This window comes from Osmia lignaria, chromosome 15, assembly GCF_051020975.1.
Source record: "Osmia lignaria lignaria isolate PbOS001 chromosome 15, iyOsmLign1, whole genome shotgun sequence".
NCBI lineage: Eukaryota > Metazoa > Arthropoda > Insecta > Hymenoptera > Megachilidae > Osmia > Osmia lignaria.
This window is the reverse complement of record NC_135046.1, coordinates 6,771,048-6,790,022: the sequence shown is the minus strand read 5'-3', so window position 1 is coordinate 6,790,022 and position 18,975 is coordinate 6,771,048. Positions and strand designations below refer to the sequence as shown.

Below are 18,975 nucleotides of genomic sequence, written 5' to 3'. Positions count from 1 at the left end.
GACCAATCGGTTCGTTTATTAACCGGAGCAAGGAACGCGATAAATAAGGGAGGCTGGATAAACCGTGTGTATGTTAGCTCTTCGGTGAAATCGAATTTAGAAGAGAATATAGGGTTTTTAACCGACCTCGAAAAAGGAAGAGGTTATTCGATTCGATCAATATATTCTTCTTTTTTTATTCTGAATTACGTCACGGGTAAGAAGTGTACCCTATAGAGTCAGGACGATTAATCAGAGTTCTTTAAGATGATTTACATTCGTGGCACGTTTATGTCCTTCGGCTTCCTCGAAGTTTTCCGTCATCAAGGTCTTTCTCAATAGGTGAACACTAGCGGAGGATGAAGACTTTATCGGCTGTCAGGCAATACTGGCGACCGGTGCATTGTGACTGGTCGAGATTAAAGCTATTGTTTTCGCGATTGCTCAAATCCAATGACCCAAGGGAGCACGTGAAACGAGAAATAGAGAAGCTCCGCTCGAAAGTAGCTTCTCTTCGTTCGCTACCGATCGCGCTATATACAAAAGGTTTGTTAACTTCCGGTAATAGAGTATCCCGTCTTACACCGACCAGCTTACTTTTGCTACCGATTGAGTTTTATCGGTGCCCGAACGGTTATCCGTTTCAGCTCGTTACTGTTCGAAAGATTCGTTTTATTCTCGGTTCACCAGTCACTCGAGTGATCGATACTTTATAAACTGGCTACATTTGCTGTATCGGTTTCCTCTTGTTATTTTGCAAGTTCCATCCGTAGCCGCACGTAAACCGTCGCAGAACGAATAAAACGATTCCCTTTCTATCGAATATGTGTACAATTTTTCTTAACAATGCTTCTATAGATATTAGGTCAGCACAAAAGTTCACGTTCCTTTTTCTATTGATAGTTACACCGTCCTTGCTGTGCATGATTTATTTGACCGAGTTAAATACGTAGCGTGAAAATCGATTAATCAATTTTCGAGGAATCGTTGCGAGTGTCGTTTAATTTGCCGATCGACAAAGACAGAAATGACTTATTCTTTATAATCTGGCCAACGATCCCACGAGCCTTGGCGAGACTTTTGCCGGCTAAATGAACCACTAAATCACTCAGACACGATTTATTATCGTTATTACGCGTCGTCGCTAGGTGGGAGAATGGCAGAACTGGAAAAAGCGAGCAAAAAACGAGAAATAGATAGAGCAGAGGAAAGAGAAGGAAAAATAGGATTGGTGTTAGTGTTTACCACCCGTTCCCGCGGGAATCATCCGTCGGGTAGCACTGAATGCCACTATCCGCTGCACTGCGTTCACCCCTTTGCAGCAGCAATGTTTCAAATCCCTGTTTTTTTTTTTTTTTTCACACACTTTACTATCCTGCCCGTTCCACCTTTAATACGGTTCTCGTTTCACTCGCAGCAATACACTCGTGGAAAAATTTCCGTAACGTATCGCGTTAGACAGGAAAATGAAATTTCCCAATGTTTCACGATTCGTATTAGAAGAAAGTTTGGTAAAACAAGCTAAGTGAATCGTGATACCTACTATTGTTTTTCTGTCACAATAATTCACGTATAGTGTTAAATTTCAGATCGTAACAACTGTTTAATAACTTTCGGTTCTCCGCTACGGTTCGGAATCACGATTTTCTGATTTCCGCGAGAAAACGCGTCCAATTTCTGAGTTACAGTTTCCCGATATTTTCTAGTTGCGGTTGTGTGCGTTGAAAGGCGCTAACGTGGATTATTATAGGGAAGTGAGCGAGGAAGAAAATCTGTGTACGTATACAATGAAACGGACGATAGAATAAGGTAAAAGATAATAGAGGGTGGAAAGAGAGAAAGGATAACAGCGGGAACAGTGAAAGAGGGATCCTTTCCAGGGCGATGCCTAGCCTCCTAATTGCATGCCAGAGAGTGACTGCATCTCCTCCCTTTTCCTTTCTCCTCTTTCTCTTTCTCTTTCCCTCCCAATGAGTATTTGCAAGCTGCCCAACCCTCTAACAGCACGCCACTCCGGAAACGTGGCATAAGAAACGTTATTGCGCCACTCCGTGAAATTTCCTGCTACGACCCTGTCGCTGTCCCCTTTTCTCCATTCCGTTGAACCACCCTCTGTTACCACCCCCCCGTCCACGGTGTGCATTCGGCAAAGCAAGTATATTACGCTCCGGGTTGACGTTCTTCCTGTATCCTTTCAACCGGTCTGCTAATATCCTAATATCCAACGCTGTAATGGAAAGAAAATGCAAGAAACAGGGAACGAGAAGAAATCGTTTAACATCGTTGAATTATTAATTAAGTTTCATCAGAATGAAAAGAGGTAGTAATCGAGATAAAAAAACGGGGGGGAGGCAATAGGATTTAGTTGTCGATACTGAAAAGTATCGAAAGTCCATGAAAGAGAATTAATTTATTGTCGTAGCTTTAGTCAAAAATAATCGAATTCGTCGCTCGTCCTCTGTACGGTTCCGATAGTAATGTTCCATTTAAGAGGATTAGTTCGCTCGGTAATTTTCAATTTACTGCATCGCTGTTACCAGTGTCCGCTTTAATTAAATCAAGACCAACTTCTGGCCGGTGCTTCTATTTGGTAGAACCGTACACCGTGCGAATTCGGGTAATTCGCTCGGCTGATACACCTACAGAATACTCTATAAACTTTCGTCTATTGTTTACGTAGTAACGATAACATAATTATTCATGAGCAAATTTATCCTAGAAACGTCGGGTTTGAGTTGCTTTTTCCGCGCGTTCAGAAAGAACGCGGTTCGATTTCTTGACGTGGCCGAGGGATACCAACGGTCCTCCGTACCTGTTGATCCCCTTCCTCGGGATCCTCGATCCGTTCTGTCCGTCCTTCTACACGTAGCTGGAAGGAGGTAAATAACTGGTGGGTAGGGATCAAGGGTGGAATTATGCTAGCTTCTCGAACAGCAATAAAATAAATCATGCTACGCGAGAGGGCACGAGTCGCGACTCTATCCACCTACCCTTACTCTGTCCTTCATTCTCTTCTGGCTTCAATAGCAGAAAGCTGTCGAGAAGACTCCTCCCACGGGAAATCAGAGAAAGATGCACTGCGATGCGAGGAGGCACCTTCACCTCCATCCCCTGCCTCCTATACCTACCCCCATCCTTCTGTTCCAAGAACTACGATACACATTTTCGCTTTCCACACGCCCGCGCGTGTGTACAATCTTCCTACTTTCCTTCGTTTCTCCACGTGCAAACGTAGAACCGATCGGTTGTGACAAGAGATAAGGTAGACAGGAAAAAGATAAAAAGAGCCTCCTCTTCCTAGCGAACGAGGAAATGCATTATGTTTCATCGTGGAAAACGTCTGATCGTGTTTCTTTTGTAATTCGGTATGAAGATTGTACGAAAAATTGGATGAATGAAAAGTGGAACGATATTTCATAATATTATAGTGGTATGAGTCAAGGAATGAACACTTTTCAGAAGATGCAGTACTTGCGTTTCAGTGGTTCTTGAATACTGACCATGATTTTCTCGATAATTTTCTTTCAATTAACCCAAGTTTTATGTAAAAAAAAAAAAAACAAAATTGAAATTTTACACTTATTATTCAATCAAAATATCATTGACCTCTTGTTTTTTCAAGTGTTTTACATACGCTTTCACTTACACTTTTTACATACGTGTCGTTCTTTCGCACGTTGCGTCAAGTTAGCTGAGATATGTATAAAATATAAAATGTTAGCGCACGCATACATATATTTTGCCCAGTTAGGTGTACAGAGCGATAGTGAACACGGGAAACCACTCAGGAAATTCATTCTTGTCCCTACATTCCGAGAAGCGGCAAACAGACTTGGACTCGACACGCACCACCATATATTCGCTATTTTGTTCTATTTTTCTCCTTACTTTACTACTATATAGCACTATCAGTACACAATAAATCTCTCGAGTTTTGTCTGAGTGGTGTCAAGGCGCCAGTATCGCTTTATCAGTTTTATAATGTTAGATTTTTTGTTTAATTCGATAATATATAATAAATTATTGTGATAATTGTTTTCATACGTTTCTTGTCAAGTAGCAAAGTGTAAATAAATAGAGATACGCAACACGTGTTATTTTTATATGAGTTATAAGTGGTTACAGTAATTTAATTTGTGACAATGATGTTACAAGTTCGGAGGTCTTATTAATTTATCGCTTCCATATTTACGTAATCTTAGTTGACGTCAACTCTTACGCTGTCGACGATCAAACAAAACAAAACTTTATTTACATCTTTTGAATAAAAATAGTTATATAGAAAGAAAAATTGTAATATTAGAGAAGTTGTACTAGAAATTATTTATTTATATATATATATACGGGCGTAGCCCCTTTATACAGAATAATCAAACGCTCAGAAATAACAATTACTAAATTTTCGAAATATGAACCCACAAGCCTCCCTGTGCTGATGCTAGGAAATGATAAGGGGTCATCTTCAAAGGAAGCTGTGTCTTAGGTGATAACGTAAATTTGTACTTGCCCACCAAGGTAGCCAAACACGCCTTCATTTGCAACATAGCCATCTTCATACCGACACACATTCTCGGACCTTCTCCAAAAGGAAGGAAAGTCATTTTTACTATACTTTGCTTTCTCTCCTCGTTGAATCGTTCTGGATCGAAAACCTCCGGGTCAATCCAGTATTGGGGATCTACTTGAAGGCCGTGGTTGGGTATAATGATTTCAGTACCAGGTTCCACTTGCAACGTCAATCCGTCTGATCCTTGCAGTTCGAACTTCTCTGTACATTCCTTGGATAAGGCAGATAAAGCAGGATACAATCTTTGCGATTCGCTCATCACTTGTTCCATGTACGTCATCTCCTTCAACGCATCGAACGTTAGTACCCCGTCGTATTTAGCGATTTTAGATGTAATTTCTTGTCTCAGCTTTTCTTGAACGTCGGGATGTGTGGCCAGATTATAGCCAATGAAACTTAGGGTAATGCTGGATGTTTCAAAACCATCCACGTAGAAGGATAACGCTTCCGAGGTAATACACTCCAAGTCTATGTTCTCGTTCGATGTCTTCATAAGATCGATCATCAATTGAAGAAAATCGTTTCTAGGCGTTGATTCTTTTTGTCTGATTTCCAAGTTCTCTTTCACGATGTTTCGGAAGAATGCATCAAACTCTTTAGGTATGAATCTTGATTTCAGAATATTCCTCAGTTCCGTTATGAATAACGCATTATTCTCAAAAGCTCGGAAAAAGCCTGGTTCGAAAAGGGGTTCAGATATCACATCGAACGCCCCAGCATGCTTCGTGTCCTCGAAACAAAATCCTTCGATACCCAATCCGGCATTCGCTACGACTTCACCGGTGAATTTCGAAAATAACTGCTTCAGTTCAGTTTCATATTTATCGTCGAAGGCTAATCGTCGGTTCAGAAAATCTTCAAACTTTTTGCACACTCCGCCGACAGTTACGAAAAGTGATTTCAATCTTACGTTGGAAAATGCATAGGTCATGCGTTTCCTGGAATGAGACCACGATTCGCCGTATGTGAAAAACGGATTTTTAACAAGCAATGGATCCACATCTTCTCTAACCGTTAATGCGTTTTTGTGAAAGCTTGAAAAATTGCTTTGCAATATGGTTTTTACCATCTGAGGTTCGCGAACTATCAGTACCGGTGTCCATAATTTATAGTACCCTACCATGCTGTACTGCTTGTAATCTTTGTATATTTTGTTGTGCAAGTCATTGAAATTTGATTGGAATGTTAATACCGGTAATATATTGCCCACGAAGGGAACAACCCCTTTAGCTGTTGGAACTCCACGTCTTTTCCAGTAGGTATACTTCTTGATAAAGTACAAGATGAACAGGAGCACCGCACCCACGAGAAGCGTGAAAAACGTAGAAGCCATACTTCTGTATTTTCACGCACGTTATTTCACACTATTCTGAACTACACTGTCATATTGCTCTTGAATGTGCCTCTATATATAGTGTGACGATAATGGTCATATCAATTTAAACGCAACATATATTCATCGGTATTACGAACGAGGTTATTTGTATTATCTTTACAGCAGGCCAGTGTTTTCAAACACACGATACGATATTTATTAACATTTATCAACAATGTTTCTTTTAATTAAACTACGAACATCGCATTATGTACAATGTAAGTTTGTTACGTGACATTGCAGTAAAATAAATGAATAATTGATTTTATCAGTAATTTAATAATTCAATCAGTGAACATCATATATTCAGTTAAACCAGGCGTATATTACACTCGCATGCAATTATTAAATTAATAATTATTAAATTAATAATTTAATAATTGTTTCTTTTTTTTCTGTTACAGCTGTATCTTGTTTAATGCAGTGGCCTTTCCGAGGTAGTGAACTTGATGAAAACTTCGGTGAGTACTGCATCCATCTATATACGATGATAAATGCCAAGTTTCTGCTGTTCCCGTACTAATGGCTAAGCTTTAAGAACTCTGTTAGTTTTCGCACTAGCGAGAACTATCGGAAAACTGTTTTGTATTCCGGGAAGCTCTTATCTTTTCGTTCTCGAGATACATGGCGCTATATTATGTGAGAGAGATAAGTAACGAAAGTATACTTACGAGGATGCTTGAACTTCTCGCGCAATTTGCCGTGTTTACGTAACGTTTCCTTCGCTTGATTTTGAAAGGATCTGTTCAATCCTATTAGAAATGGAGGATTGTTCAGGAAGCTCTAGAGTGTTAATTAATTTAGGATGTATGGGCACCGATTCGTCGATGAATTTTCCATTCGTCCGAGTCAATTAAATGGAGCTTAGATGTAGGCTGCTTCCGATAAAGGATCCTCTTGCCTCTCTTCTGTTGTCTGCCAAAGGCAGCCTCTGGTAATTAAGTCGAGCCCACAGCTACGTCGCTTCCATTGTGCAGGGCAAATGGGCTGTTTAGCCCAGATACATGACTCCATCCCTCCTCCCTGTTATTGTGCATGTACCGACGCAATCGATCACCATGCATCCCTCTCACGTTCACCCTCCATCTATCTGAGAGTCTTCTTTCCCTCTAAATTAGTTCTATCGTTTTCACTATCGTCTCATAGAAACTCGTTAACGCGTTGAATGCCACATGGACCATAAATTCAATATAAATATTGTATAATTTATCCAAGTTATCAGGTATGAAACTTGAATTGAAAGATTTTTAGTGTGCCTCACTATGCAAGGCTGTTTCCTCTGCGACATTTAACGTGTTAACATCGAAGGCGAATAGTTGGGGTTCTTCCCCTGTATGCGAGTGGTTTAACCGAATATATGATGTTCACTGATTGAATGATTGCTCTGAACTCTACGAATACTCCTAGGTCGATCTTGTTGAAGTGTAACTACGTAGATAGGTTTTGTACTTAAACACTGTAACTGCTACCGTTAGCGATGATTTATTTATCCCGATAATATAGGTGATGACGATATGGTACACACGAGCTGGGCAGCTGGTAGCCATATCATATTGTCGTTTAGATGTAGGTCCTTGACAGTTCGCTATGATCTGTTGATTGAATCATTTTGTCTTCCTGTTTTAAAAAGATGGTCGCGAGGGGAACGTTTGGGAGAATTCGAATTTGTTGAGTAGTATAAGATAAAAGGCGAAAACGCGAGGATTAACCTTCGGTTCGAGCTCTTTACAACAGCTATAAGCAAGGCAATAGTTATCCAAAAATTCCGAAATGCAATCTGCGATGCAGATACAGAATTGGTAAATCGATTCAAAGATGAATTTATTGCGTTAGAAAGGGTACTCGTTTCATCGGCATTGGTAAAAATTCAGCTGGAAGTCTTTGCCTTGAAACCTTAGGAGCACATCCGCTGGAAGGATTTGCGAGGGAACGAGTTTCGAGTCTGAGTCGAATCTGGTCGAATGAAACCTGATTCGACGATAATAATACATGGTTCTCCCTTTCCGAACGTATTTCGCCAAACAGTGGGGACACAGATCTCATAAGAGGGAACGAAAATATTGTTTCACGAAGATACATTCTGTTCGTGTCACCTCCTCTTTCCAGCTGCTCTTTTGTATGTATTTTGGCGTATCCGTGGGTCTGTAAGCGCACGCTTACAGGAAATCCAGTTGAAACGAATTCAGGAAAATCCTCTCTGGGGAGTGGACGACGATTCGTGCTGTACTTCCCTTGAAGAGTTCCAGCAAACTCTTTGACACGGGACGCTTTAAAAACGTGCAAGGAATATCTAAAGTACGTCACTTTGGTTGCAACTGCTTCTACCGATAAAAGGAATATCTTTTTTTACTTTTGTCCAAGCGAAATTACTTCTCGCCGGAGATCACCCCTTCTTGACTGCTAATTTTAAACTTACCTTCGCGAATCAATCACCGTCAATCTCTGAGACGAATATCCTCGACCTAATTTTCTCAACGGAAATCTCCACACCAGAAATAAAAATTTTTAAATTGCTATACGTAGGGAAATTCGATAAAAGGATAGTCGTAATTTTCAGACGTCGAACGAATCTAGTTTCCCAGGAACTTCGGCGACAGGTTGCAAATATTTTACGTACGTGGAAAGAATACGCAATCACCGGCGTGGTTATTCGGTTCCAAGATCTTCCGGTTACCATGACAAACGGCGTCAATTACCATCGACCACGTACCATCAACTTCATGTAAGACGAGGGATATTGGACGCCCATCGATGGCTGCTCTTGTCATTAAACCACGTTTCTATCGATCAGCTGCGGTCTGGGAACCACCTGACGCTCCGAGAATCCGTCTCGTTCCTAAGGAATTACACGATGTTCGGATACACCGATCCGTACGGTGAATAACGGCTTCCTGAACCAGGAAGTCTTGTCACGAATTCTTAAAGCGATAAATCAATCGATTAAACACAGTGTTTCGATGTTAGGAAGCTTGCCACGAGCGGCTAATCGAAATCTGACTGACAAGGGATTTTAAGCGAAAGAGGACAAGAATAGGAATAAAGTAGATTGATATTTATTAACAAGTAGGAACATTATTATCGTGATAATTGTCATCATGAATACTGTATATGTAATCTATTAATTATTGCTTCGCAATTCTGTAGTTTATACACTTACATTCCTAACAGCTAATCAACATGAAACTTCAAAATAATATATAGTACATGTTACATACGAGTTTCTGAAAAATCATTTTTAAATTTTTGAGATATGAGCCCATAAGCCTCCAATTGGTACCGTCACGGAGGCGTATGGCGATAACTTCAAAGGAAGCTGCGTTTTATTTGATAATTCCAATTTGTACTTGGTCAACAAGGTAGCCAAACACGATTTCACTTGCAACATACCCATTTTCATTCCCACGCACATTCTTGGCCCTTCCCCGAATGGGAGGAAAGTCATTTTCACTATACTTTTCTTCCTGTCTTCGTTGAATCGCTCTGGATCAAAAACTTCGGGATCGGACCAGTATTGTGGATCCAATTGCAATGCGTGATTAGGTATAATCACCTGTGTACCAGGTTCCACTCGACATTTCAATCCATCTGGTCCTTGTAGTTCGCACGCTTCGGTACACTGTCTCGAAAAAGAGGATGTGACAGGATAACATCTTTGCGACTCGCTGATCACTTGATCCATATACGTCATTTCCTTCAGTGCTTCGAATGTCAGTACACCCTCGCAATCAGCGATTTTAGACGTAATCTCCTGTCTCAGTTTTTCTTGAATGTCTGGATGTGTCGCCAGGTAATAGCCTACGAAGCTAAGGGTGTTGCCGGATGTTTCGAAACCGTTCACGTAAAAGGATAACGCTCCTGCGGTAGTATCTTCATCGCTTATTGGCTCGTTCGTACTTTTCGAAAGATCCATCATTAATTGCAGATAGTCGTTTTTAGGCGTTGGATCATTTCGTCTGATTTCCAGACTCTCCTTGACGATATTTCTGAACAGCTGATCGAACTCCCTTGGTAGGAGTCTCAGCCTCAGAAGGTTTCTGATTTCTGGAATGAATACGATGTTGTTTATGAACCCTCTGAAGAAGCTGAAGTCGGACATTCCCTGTGAAATCGCTTCGAACGCCTTGGGTTTCTTCTTCTCCTGGAAAGAGAATCCCTCCAAACCGAAACCGGCATTAGCCACAATCTCAGCAGTGAATTTTGAAAACAATTGCTTCAGTTCAATTTCGTATTTCTCGTTGTCGGTTAATTGTTGGTTAAGAAACTCTTCGAACTTTTTACACACTCCATTAACGGCTGCGTAAAATACCTTCAATTTGGCATTAGAAAATGCATAAGCCAGTCTTTTCCTAGAACGCGACCATGTTTCGCCGGAAGCGAAGAACGGATCCTTGGATAGCAGAGGATCCAGTTCCGGTCGAAGTGTTATTCCATTATCGTGGAAATTTGAAAAATTGCTTTGCACCACTGTTTTCACTAATTCAGGATCGCGAATCAACAACACTGGCGTCAGTAATTTGTAATATCCAATCATGCTGTAGTTTTTGTAATCGTTGTACAGTTTGGTGTTGTAGTCGAAGAAATTGTATTTCATAGTTAGTACTGGTAATATGTTACCCACGAAAGGAACGATTCCCTTCACCGTTGGAATTCCACGTCTTTTCCAATAGGTGTACTTTTTGATCAGGTAAAAGGTTAGCAGAACCAATGCACCAATGACAAGTGTAAAACACGTAGACGCCATTTTCTTTTTTTTCTTCGCACGCAGAAGCACTTATACGAACGATGTTTCGCGCTACTCTGAACGACACTGCTATAGTGTGTGTAAAGATAAGTGGTGACTACGTCTTTATCTAATCGTTAATAATGATCCATATGTTTGAAAGCGCCAAATATGTTACGTAACTTCTCAAAATAATGGGTTTCAAATTTCTTATTTTAACGTTTTGTTATTTTTGTATCTCGTCGAGTCTATTTTTTGCGATTTTCGACGGTATATCGCGTGTTCAATTATCACTTATTTTATTGCATGTTTATATAAGTCGACATTGAAGTAGATGAAAAATTTTCTAATACTATTAAAAAAAATAAATAAAAATTAAAGAAAAAGATAAAATTAAATTAAATTGAATTTTAAAATAAAATTTTGGAATTTTTAATCAAGCCTATATGTTGCAGTTTTGCATTCAAGTGAATTGATGTAACGAATTGGTGCAATGATTCTTCCTGTCGTTACGTCGAATTAACCGTAACTACTTCTTCTGTTACAGTTGTGGCTCGTTTGATGCAGCGGCCTTCTCGTGGTGTTGAACTTTATGAAAACTTTGGTAAGTACCGCTCAGATTCGTAATTCATCCTTCTTCCACGATGATACATGCCGAGTTTCTGCTGTTCCCGCGCCGATGGCTAGGCTTCGCGAACTCCGTTCGTTTTCGCACTAGCGAGAACTATCGGAAAACTGTTTTGTATTCCGAGAAACTCTTACCGTCCCGTTTTCGAGATGCATCGCGCTGTATTATGCGAGAGAGATAAGTAACGAAAGTACATTTGCGAGGATACTCGAACTTCTCGAGCAATTAACCGTATTTTCGCAACGTTTTCTCGGTGATTTCATAGCAATTTTGAGAAAAATCGAACGATACATACCCGATTTATTAACACGTCGACTGCCACCAAGACTAAATTAAGAATTGTTTTGGTTATTTTTTTCAACATTAGCGTTTATCAGATTTTTATAATAACGGAACGTATGAGATTTATAGGCTTGCTGATAAAATAGTATTTTCAATAGTTACTTCATAATTTATGTTCTATAAATAAGTGGTAGAATTATTAGTTCTCAATATTTTGAAGTTTGTTATTTTAATCCTTTTCTCTGCTTATATCATCAATGACTTTCAGTAATCGTTATGACTCGACGAAACTTTTACGAAACTTGCGTGTTCTGATCGAGTGTAATTATGAAACTGTACTTTAACCTTTCCGTCGTTTTCAGAAAAAAACAGAAACGTTATCGCGTTTTTTCTGTGTAACTTGTCGATAGTTGAATTTCAAAATAACTTATAGAAACAAGTAAAAGTGTAAGTCATGTATTAGGATAATCATATGAGAAGTTTAACGTTTCAATTGGAAGATTAAAGATAGAAAAATGTAATTTATAGGTAGAATTGAACCGCTAATATGAGAGGCATTTGTTATAAAGGCTCTCCAGACATTTATATACATATATCCGTGGAAAACGAGGTTAGTTCCGACGGAGTTTTCGACCAGCTGGGGATTAATCTACATACTACCATTCGCGTCAAGTGCATTTGCATTCATGAGACGAATGCCTGACAGAGCGTGCATATCTTCCGATATGCGCTGACGTCGTTCATCTGATTCCATAACGATTCCGATGACAAACGTGCGGATGCTCGCATAAATCATTATCGTCACATTTAATCGTAATAATATATTAATACTGTAAACATTTCAACGGCGTATACATCGGCGAGATTTTACAGATTGCATCGAAAGGTACTTCTCTTATGAAAGCACCATTCGCGAGCAGCCTTTGGGATTTATTTCGACAGGAAATTTGCCCGAGTTTCGTCACAATTTCGGGGTTGGTCTGTTCAGCCGCGTGGGACGGGGGTTATCCAGGTAGAGTTGAGTTTTCTCTACCGTTTGTTCCGAGGACCGTAAAGTAGAACAAGCTGCCGTGTTGCCCTCTCCGTCTTCTCTCGAGTGTGACGAAGTGGTCTAGAGTTCACTCTCCTCTCTTTGCATCCAGAAGTCACTCTTCCTGTCCACCCTCTTTCGCTTGCGGTTCACGGTTTTTTAAACTTACATTTCCGAGGTCATCTATTTTCCCCCTGAGAGTGTTGCCGCGTTCTCGCAACAAGTTCCGCGTGGAAAATCGATCCGGTTAATTCGATGTTCGAGCATTATCGTACGAATCGAACAAGCTGTAAATTACCATGAAACGAGGAAGTATTTTCACGATGGGAAAAGGGGATCGTCATCGGGCTCGAGCGAGCGGAACGATTTTTTGAAAAGTAGCTCCGTAAAAGCGGAAACCAACCTGAAGAATATTAGCGGCGACGGGAGGCGACGTCATATCGCGCACAAAAGAGCACCGAGCAGGATGAAGGGAGAATAGAGAGAGAGAGAAATAGGGGAGGGACAGTGCATTTTATCGGGAGCATTTTCACGGAGCTGCAACGCGGAACTCGCGGACGGGGCAGGCATGAATGTTTGATGGAGCGAGCCAGATCGGTCGGGAGTGGTGGAGCCGCCTCTTTTTCCAATATTACCTGCGATAACGTCACTCGTCGATTAAATAAAAAGGTTCAACGACGCGGGGCACCGCGGACGAAGAACGTGAACGAAGGAATAAGTGACTGACAGAAAGACTGTAAATGTCTACGATTTGTATCACTCGTTCTCTTACACGGCGATTGTCGCGAGGACAGCAAATTACTTCCTCAAGTTTGCTGCATCATTATTCTTTCCTCCTTTGGAATATTTTAATTACGTGATTAATTGTAAATTAAGTTCAGAGTCAGCCGTGACCCCTCCGCTAGTAATCAACGGTGTTAAACGAAAATTTATTCGTCACCTTTCAAGGTTGTTCTACGTAAAGCTGCTGAAGAATATTTAACATTTATGTATATGGTTCGAGGAAAATATGAGTCAGGAAATTTATGCTTAAATGTCGTGTAGATAAGAGAGCGAGGACAGATTGTAGAGGGAGCGGGTGTAGAGGGTGGTAACTGGCGCCAGGTTGAGAGACTCTGTGCTGGCGCCAGGTTGGCTGGAACCTGACACGCGATCAATCAACCCGTTGCCCTGTCCACTATCCAGGGTTTACCTGCTGGTTTACCTCATCGCTTTAGTTTGAATTCGCGCTTTAAATGCGCTGCAGAATTTCTTCCTTCAACGAGAAACTAAAACAAAAAGTTTTAATTAAAACAGCGAACAGTTTGCTCGTTCGGAAAGCGTGATTCGTTAATTGGACGTAATTATTCTGGTATAAAGAAACAAAAAAAAAAGAGAAACATCCCTTGTGTATACATATTTATAGAGAAGTTATATTTACAGCTGACACGTTCGAAATTTCGATGGTTTACATAAAAGTTTAGAAGATAGTATCCTCCCTTCGACGGTATCATCGAGAACATCGAATATATTTAAATTTCTATTCGACGATACGTTCGTTTCTCTCCCCTTTATTCAGGCATCGCCAAACTGTGTAAATCCACGTGTAAATTCTCCTTTCGTAAAGGGATAACCTCGACTCACTGGCAAATCCTATTGCCAAGCTATCGCGGCATCAAAAGCCGTTTCCATGTAATCGTCTGTTGCCGATCGAAACGCGATACTGTGGCCACTCTGTTATTGTCCCTGCTAATTTCATATCACTTTCGATCAGCGATACTGTTTTTCGTCGAACAGTTTGCAACCAGGAATCATGGTCGGTTCGCCACGGCGCGATTCATCGCGAGGAATCAGCATGAAACGCGAGTCGACCCGGTGAGTTATTTTCCGTCAACAGCACCTTGCCTCTCGGGTTTATTTTCACCTTCTTTCTCGTTAACAAAAATTTCCAACGATGTAACGTTAGATCGCGAGGCAGGGGCGGATAACGAGGGTAGGGAAGGGCGCGAAGAAAGACGTTCAAGTCTCGTATAAACCGTTTTATTTTCATCGGAGGCGTTGTTAGCGCGTGTCGGCGCGTACCTGACGCAAGGTGAAATCTCATTTGGACGAAGGGCGTCGCGACGCGTGTGTGTGTGTGTGTGTGTGTGTGTGCATAGGCGCGGCCAGACGGGATAAAATTACGTCGAGTTTGTCGTCTTTACGAGCTACGCCACGGCGACAGGACGTCGTGCGGTCGGTATAACAAGCAGAAACCGGTAAAATTATGTCTTGCCTTACCTGGTCTTACCTGGCCTTACCGTGGTGTACACCGCGAAATCTATTTCAACCTGTCCATTGACCCCGAAACTTCGCCGAACCTGAAATCTTGATTCCTCCAGAATTCGGTAACGATACAAAATATCAAGGTGAACATAGCTAATTAGTTGAAAGAATGACTTGCTAAGCGGTCCTTCGGAAATGGAGAGATCTTGTAATCATTCCTTGTACGAAAGTAATTATAAAAGTTTGTCATGGAACGAGTTCGCTAAAGCCCCGAATCGTTCCAAGTTTCCCCACACTGTTTCGGAGGATAAAGTCTATTTCCCATGTACGGTGTGAAGCATCTCGGGGAACAAGGAGAACAGAGATAGGGGAAAGTAGCAGCCTATTTGCATTCAGATCGAAAATCTGAACGCAGAGATTCTTGTCGGACCGCGAGTCATCTTCGATTTAGAAGATTTCGTTTTTCCGTGGAACGGAGGTACGGGGGCAAACGATGTTCGCTCCTTATCGAGTAGGATAGCTGCTCTTAGCCAGGCTGTGCAGTCTGATAAAAAAAATTCGTTCAACCTTCTCATCTTCTTTCTTTCTCGCTTCTGTTTTCTTGCAGCGGATTCTTCGAATTTCAATCGATATTACTCGACATAGAAATTTTCAAATTTCCGTTGAATCAGAAGTAACACGAGCGTACACGCATACTCCATCGTTATTCGACGATCGAGGCTCGATTCTGATCGACATTTCCGTAGACGCGTATAGCCCGAAGGCCTAGCTCGAGGAAGGTTATCAAAGGTAGAGTATACCCACGGTCGAAGGTTGGTTGCCGAGGGCGGGCTCTCCCGAACGTCGCGATATCGAGCACACCAGTTTACCATGTACGAGGTCGTCGTCGTCGACGCGACGATTTTCCGGCAGGTGATATCGGCTCCCGTCGGATTTTCGCGGCTACCGACGAGATTGGAGCTGGTAACGACGCGTCGACGATGTTTACCCAGACACGAGGAGAGGGTGGAAACGATCCTGCAGGATCCGAATGTGTACGTGCTCTCGCAACACCGTTCACTAGGTCCTGCATCGAGAAACTTACCACTCGTTTATATATCTATCGACCCGCGCCAACTTGCAGCTACTTTGTGAATGCGGCAAGAGTTCAACGGCCCTTGAGAATCGAACCAACATAGTAATACGGGGGTGGTAAGTTCGTGGCTGGAAACAACGCGTGGTTCGATTCGAAAATTTCACGCAACCCCTTTGCTATCGAGAAATCGTATAATTGTCGAATGTATACACGGAGTATATCAAGACATTCTCGGAAATTCATCCACGGTTCGTTTCTCTCCACCGTGGAGGTTAACGATCCATGAAATTATGGGCAAAAGGCGAGAATACCTGTTATATAAATCACAACGTATTTAACGGTTAAAAGCTGCGTTTAAGGTTGTTTTATGAATGGCCACGAAGGTGGAACGAATATCTCGTGTCCGGCTCTCATACGTTTCGTGCTCTCGAGCCGCGAGCAAGAGGGGTTGTTCCAGTTTTGGATAAGCTGCGCTGAATAAAAGGAGGATCGAGGGTAGCGGGGGTGTAACGGGGTGGCCACGGCGCCCGTTCGTCTGCCGCTCCTGGTCGATGGCTTCCTTTAACCCCTCCTGTTACCCGGTGTTATCCGCAAAACTTCTCAGTACCGGTATCGCAGTATTCGTAGCCGGTCATGATTCATTCCGTACCGGTAACTGTGTAATTCGACGATCATGAACGTTAACCGAATCGCGTGCAATCGTTGAAAAAGGTGAGTTTCCATGCAACGAACACCGACGCGTCCCGTATTCGCACTGCTTAAGTTTTAATCCCTTTATCGATTTAACTTAGCCGCCTGCGAGCGCGGTTTATCAATTTTGCACGCCTCGATCGCGCGCCACGATTGTTTTCCCTCTCCTTTAACCCTGCATCGCTATGTTTCATTCTTTCAAACAAAATAAAAATCAATTCTTTGTCTACAGTGTTATTTTAGTGTTCTTCGTCATGCAACGTTTCGATCGTTAATTCTGGTCTGCTTGAAAATTTTATTACTAATTAGACGAAAGCTTGTATAATTTACGCTTCAAATTCACCATCCCATCGGTTAATATCTGCTCGTTTTTTATCGTATACGTTTAATATGTATTAAATTCAGCGCATCGGATTTCTCGTTATCGGACAGCGGAATCGTTTCAATTTCGAATCCAGCATATCAGCTCCACGGTTCATTAATCTTCAATAACGATATCGTTAAACAAATTCACGGAACGATATAGGTTAGGTCATTGAACAAGACGTAATCGCATCGACTGGCAGGACGTCCCGTTATATTCGATAGGGATTATCGAAATAAATTCGTCGCCCTAGTCACGTCGCTATCCAAGATTTCGCAGGGTTGTGTCGTCGAATGGAATATTCCGTTCGCGTGCTATGCGCAGTAGGTAATGCTTTTTCGCGAAAATAGTAGCAGGGTAAAAAGGGTCGTTCTTCTTGCCGTTCAATTCACCGTCTTCCACCGGGCTACGATCGTGCACGTGTTTCCGGAAAATTAAATCACTTTGCTAAGCACCGACTCGCTATCTCTTCGCGTCGTTCCGCGCAACGGAACGTACCGTTTCCCCGTGTTCGAACCGAATAATCGTTTCCACAGACGTTAACGAAAAGATGACCGTGAAACCGCGTTTCCATGTTCCGGTTGTAACATCGACCGAATATTCCAACCGTGTACTTACACTGCTGCGATGCTTGCTGTAATTTCCTCGGCAAGAAAGATGCAACAAGAGATGGAATCCTTGGGTTACCATAAACCCAAACGTTTCATAATTTTTTATCAATTCTCGGGACACTCTGTATGAAAATTTTCAAGTGGAAGTATAATAACATATTTGTAAAGGTATGTTAGGGAAAGATGCAACGAAGATTGGTAATCGATCTCTCCCTGCATCCCTCCGGTGTACACGCTCGAAATTCCGATCAGGAATTTCTGGAACTCCGGCTCGGCAGCGATTTCTCGCGATGTAATCCGAATTCCCATGAAATATGTATGTTGCGGATGATCCTTGGGTAGACGATCAAATTAACGGGAAATCATTTCCCTGGGTGTTTCTTCGGATCCGTCAGTTTAATCCGCGAGAGAAACGCCTACCTGTTTCCAGGCTCGTAACAATGTATCCGTATACCCGGTACCAGTCTTGCTTCACGCAGTTCCATAAAAATAATCAGAATATAAATTAGCGTATTTGTCAGCTTATCGAACGCGCGATTAAGGAGATCGTGTTACTCGTTATCATTTCCCTCCCACATTTTCTACGTTTCAAAGTGAAACTTGTTTCGAATCTTACTAGCTTCGAATCCATTCTATTTTCCGCCTGTTTCCTCTCTATTTGAAAATCGATTTACGCCCGAGATAAGGTAGAATCGAATCGATTAAACGGAACGAACGGTCCGTCGCAAGAAACTTTGTTCGATGCAGCTTGGCGAACGTGAGATCATCGAGCGTGTACACACCCACGCGAGTGACCGATGACGTCAGCGCGACAGTATGGCACCCACTGGTCGGCTACAGAAGAACGTACCCGTTACCATTGGATCGCTTCTGTTCCTCTCTCGGTCACACTCCATTTAACCGGGTCCACTGTCGCGTTACCGGTTCTCTCGATCGAACGTCTCGGCGCTCGTTCGCGCGAAAATATCCGTAAATTCCGCGCGAATGTGACTTCTGCCCGGAACTCGCCTTTCGGAGAATCAGAAACGACCCGTGTACGCCCGAAGATGCACGGTGGGTTCGACGTCACAGATTTCTATCGCGAGATTTTTACGATACGAACACGCGCGTCGCCTTTCCGAACCGAATTTTTACGAGCCACTGTCGGAATTATTCCCCCGTTGGCGTGCCGGCCACTCGTGGACCATGTTTCGCGTGCGTGTGACATTAATTCCCGTGATAATTGTGCGGGGAAACCGCGCGTGTTTGTGAATCACGGTATTGTTCCTGGTGTCCTCGGTGTCCAGCGTTGCGCCAACTCTTTTGTCATGCAGATGGTCTCGAAGTTTTGCTCTCAACGGCGCATAACGCCTTTCGTGGCCGGCATATTATTCGGTTTCGTGGCCGGATCCAGCGAGAGTAACGACCTTA

At 42.1% G+C, this 18,975-nt stretch overlaps 3 protein-coding genes across 3 annotated transcripts in view; 1 reads left to right on the top strand and 2 right to left on the bottom strand.

Annotated features, from left to right (window-relative positions):
- Positions 1-1,322: 1,322 nt before the first annotated feature.
- LOC117600535 (putative cytochrome P450 6a13) lies at positions 1,323-5,946 on the bottom strand. Its single transcript, XM_034316144.2, has 2 exons — positions 2,970-5,946; positions 1,323-2,848 (listed from the first exon to the last, which is right to left on the bottom strand). Exon 1 carries the CDS (start codon positions 5,877-5,879, stop codon positions 4,374-4,376), a length of 1,506 nt encoding a protein of 501 aa, XP_034172035.2. The 5' UTR covers positions 5,880-5,946; the 3' UTR covers positions 1,323-2,848; positions 2,970-4,373.
- A 3,022-nt stretch (positions 5,947-8,968) lies between these two features.
- LOC117600537 (cytochrome P450 9e2-like) lies at positions 8,969-10,746 on the bottom strand. The gene has a single exon (XM_034316146.2). It carries the CDS (start codon positions 10,660-10,662, stop codon positions 9,157-9,159), a length of 1,506 nt encoding a protein of 501 aa, XP_034172037.2. The 5' UTR covers positions 10,663-10,746; the 3' UTR covers positions 8,969-9,156.
- A 7,670-nt stretch (positions 10,747-18,416) lies between these two features.
- LOC117600534 (protein Fe65 homolog) overlaps positions 18,417-18,975 on the top strand; it is an 85,159-nt gene continuing 84,600 nt past the window's right edge. The window contains exon 1 of the mRNA XM_076692659.1: positions 18,417-18,622. Coding sequence (XP_076548774.1) covers positions 18,612-18,622 — 11 coding nt within the window. The 5' untranslated portion in view covers positions 18,417-18,611. The remainder of the gene's footprint in view (positions 18,623-18,975) is intronic.